General features: G+C 43.2%; 1 protein-coding gene across 12 annotated transcripts in view; it reads left to right on the top strand.

Annotated features, from left to right (window-relative positions):
• EBF3 (EBF transcription factor 3) overlaps positions 1 to 2,500 on the top strand; it is a 119,542-nt gene that overhangs the window by 86,818 nt on the left and 30,224 nt on the right. For all 12 annotated transcript variants that reach the window (XM_086467160.1, XM_086467162.1, XM_086467163.1 and 9 more), the window contains one exon: positions 1 to 34. This exon is cut by the window's left edge and continues 93 nt beyond it. In XM_086467160.1, coding sequence (XP_086323286.1) covers positions 1 to 34 — 34 coding nt within the window. The remainder of the gene's footprint in view (positions 35 to 2,500) is intronic.

The raw sequence follows: 2,500 nt of genomic DNA on the forward strand, positions 1-2,500 counted from the left end.
TGCAAAGGTGCTCCCGGCCGGTTCGTCTACACTGGTAAGTGTTTGGTTTCCTTACTCCTTTCGGGATAACAGCTCCCGTCTCTTAATGATGTACAGGCAGCGCAAAGCAGAAACATTACAAAAACTAGGAGGTGTCTTGCAGGAAACGTAACTGGTGGTAGCTGGACCTCAAAAGAGCTGTTCGTATGGGCACCCAGAAGCTCTGGTGCCCATCCAAGCCTCTTGGGTCTTAAAAATGTCTTGATGTTTCATGGGATCAAGGTCTCTCACAAGATGCCTGTTACTTCCTGTTTTCATTTTGGCCAGAAATAGATTAACAACGGTATTTCCTACTCCGCTCTAGCCAGAAAAAGGAGTTAAGGAGTATCCAATGATGAAAAATATTTTTCACACTGCCTATCCAAACTTCTTGAACTTCCCTAAAGGTTCAGCTGAAGTTTTAGGCACCGGTTCAAGTAGCTGTTCTTGGATCCAAATAACTTTATCCAACCTTTTTCGCAATCTGGCTCTCAAAATTCTTTCAGACCTGAAACTTGGGATACAAACTCACAAGCCTGGGAATGATTTATTTGTGCCAATTCTTTCAAATACATTTGATTTTAATTTACGAGAGCACAAGAAGAAGTCGGAACTTTGTGGTTTCCAGTGGTTCTAATATGAAAATTCTTACTTTGGGATGAAGTATTGCTGGCTTTTTATCTGAAATGTGTATTACAGTTTTTCTGGCATTTAACAATGAATTTAACTGAGGTGCTGGGAGGGAAAAGGGAGAAATAGCAATTTAATTTACTGTACTTTTGGATGAGGATTCTAGGTAATAAATTTGATCTGATGAATCAATCTCTCTTTCGAAAACAAAGAGCCTTTAACTGTTTACTCGACAGACTGCAGGGATTCGGGGAGAGTTCTTGCTGCTTATTGGGTAGATAATGCAGATTGCAGATGATGTGCAGATGATGTGCATTTTGATGAATATTTTCCCACTAGACTGCAACTGTTTCTATCTATTAATTTAGATCTAATGGGAAAAGTGTGTTCCTGGGTAGTTTTAAGCTAGGACTTTTTAAACAGTTAACTCGTTGTTGGGTATGTTTTTCTGGCTGCCTGAGGTCTATCGCTGAAATGAACTTTTACGTGAAGATAGCATCTGCGATTCCTGTCCTCCATCTATCCCCAAAGAAATCGAACCTGAGCAAAACCAGTGCTCGCATTCACACCTGGGTGCCTCGCTCCCGGCTGACAAGGGCGAGAATATTTACGTTTTCTTGATCTTTCCGATCGGGTTTCTACCGGAGTTCCTGAACGGGACAGTAGTCACCGCGGTGCTTTTGGTGCTAACGACGTACCTGGGAAGCGGCCGTTGTTTCATAGTCTGCTGCGAAGGTGGTAACCGCAGGTGGGGCTGCGCCCAGTCGTGGTTACAGGCTTAAAAGTGCTGTTGTGAACACGGTCCTGCAGAGCTTCAGCAGAGTATCATGACAAGTACAGCTATTTGGCTAAGATAAGTGTTCAGCAAAATAAAAAATGAATGAATTAAAAGCCTTAGACTAAGTTCCAGCTATTTTAGCTGTGGCGAGCTGGTGCAGTTCCATCGCGCACAGGGAAGCGCTGCAGATTTGAACCAGATGACGGTCTGGCTCTCGGGGCACAGTCCTGGAATTTTGAATTGCTTGATAGCGATGTCTTCAACTGATTTCTTAGGTGTGCTTTCTGCAAATTTGGCAAATTTTGCTGTTGTGAACTTCTTTCTAACGTGTAAATGCAAGTATATAGGAAACTGTAAGGAAAAGCCATTTGTTTCTTCTTTCCTGGGGTCCTCTTTTGTCTTTATCACTAAGTGAAGATGTTCAAAAGAATCGTGAGAATGTCAGGATCTTCTGCCGCTGGAATTAAATTGTGATAGAGTTACGTTACTAACAGCACTGTAACAGGAATATGTATTTGAAACACCTTTTGAGGGAAGCAAAAGTCTACATCCCAGCAATAAGAAAAAGAAAAGATAAAGCCAGCGTCTGCCTGTCCGAGAAACTTCTGCCTGCTTTGCCTTATCCTGAAGTGATAGGGTGACTGAGATAGTCTTTGGAAATTACAGCTGCCATTGAGAGCGAAGCCAAGCCTCACTGTATTTCAGAAAATGAAAATGATGTAGCCCTTGAGGAAGGAGGGGCTGAATCCCCAGGGCATCTGTTTCCCATCAGTGTCCCACCATGCTTGCAGTCTGGCTTGGCACTCTAACATTTAACCTTCCCAGCATGAGGTAGACCATAGGGCAACAAGGCTGCAGAATAATGAAACAAGAGTGTAGTGTGGTGTACAAAGCCTTTGTGAGCAGAGAAGTTGAGACATTAAATGATCAGGGTACGGAGATATGAAAGTTCCAGATTTTTCTAAAAAGCCCCCATTAGTCTCACGCAGAAGCAAGAGCGCGCTGTCTCTCAGCAGGCAAAGGCAAGGCCTTTCCCCATCTATCCATGCCTTTTTGCCCGCTGCTTTCAACTAT

The sequence above is a fragment of the Leptosomus discolor genome, chromosome 6, assembly GCF_034619465.1.
Source record: "Leptosomus discolor isolate bLepDis1 chromosome 6, bLepDis1.hap2, whole genome shotgun sequence".
Taxonomy (NCBI): domain Eukaryota; kingdom Metazoa; phylum Chordata; class Aves; order Leptosomiformes; family Leptosomidae; genus Leptosomus; species Leptosomus discolor.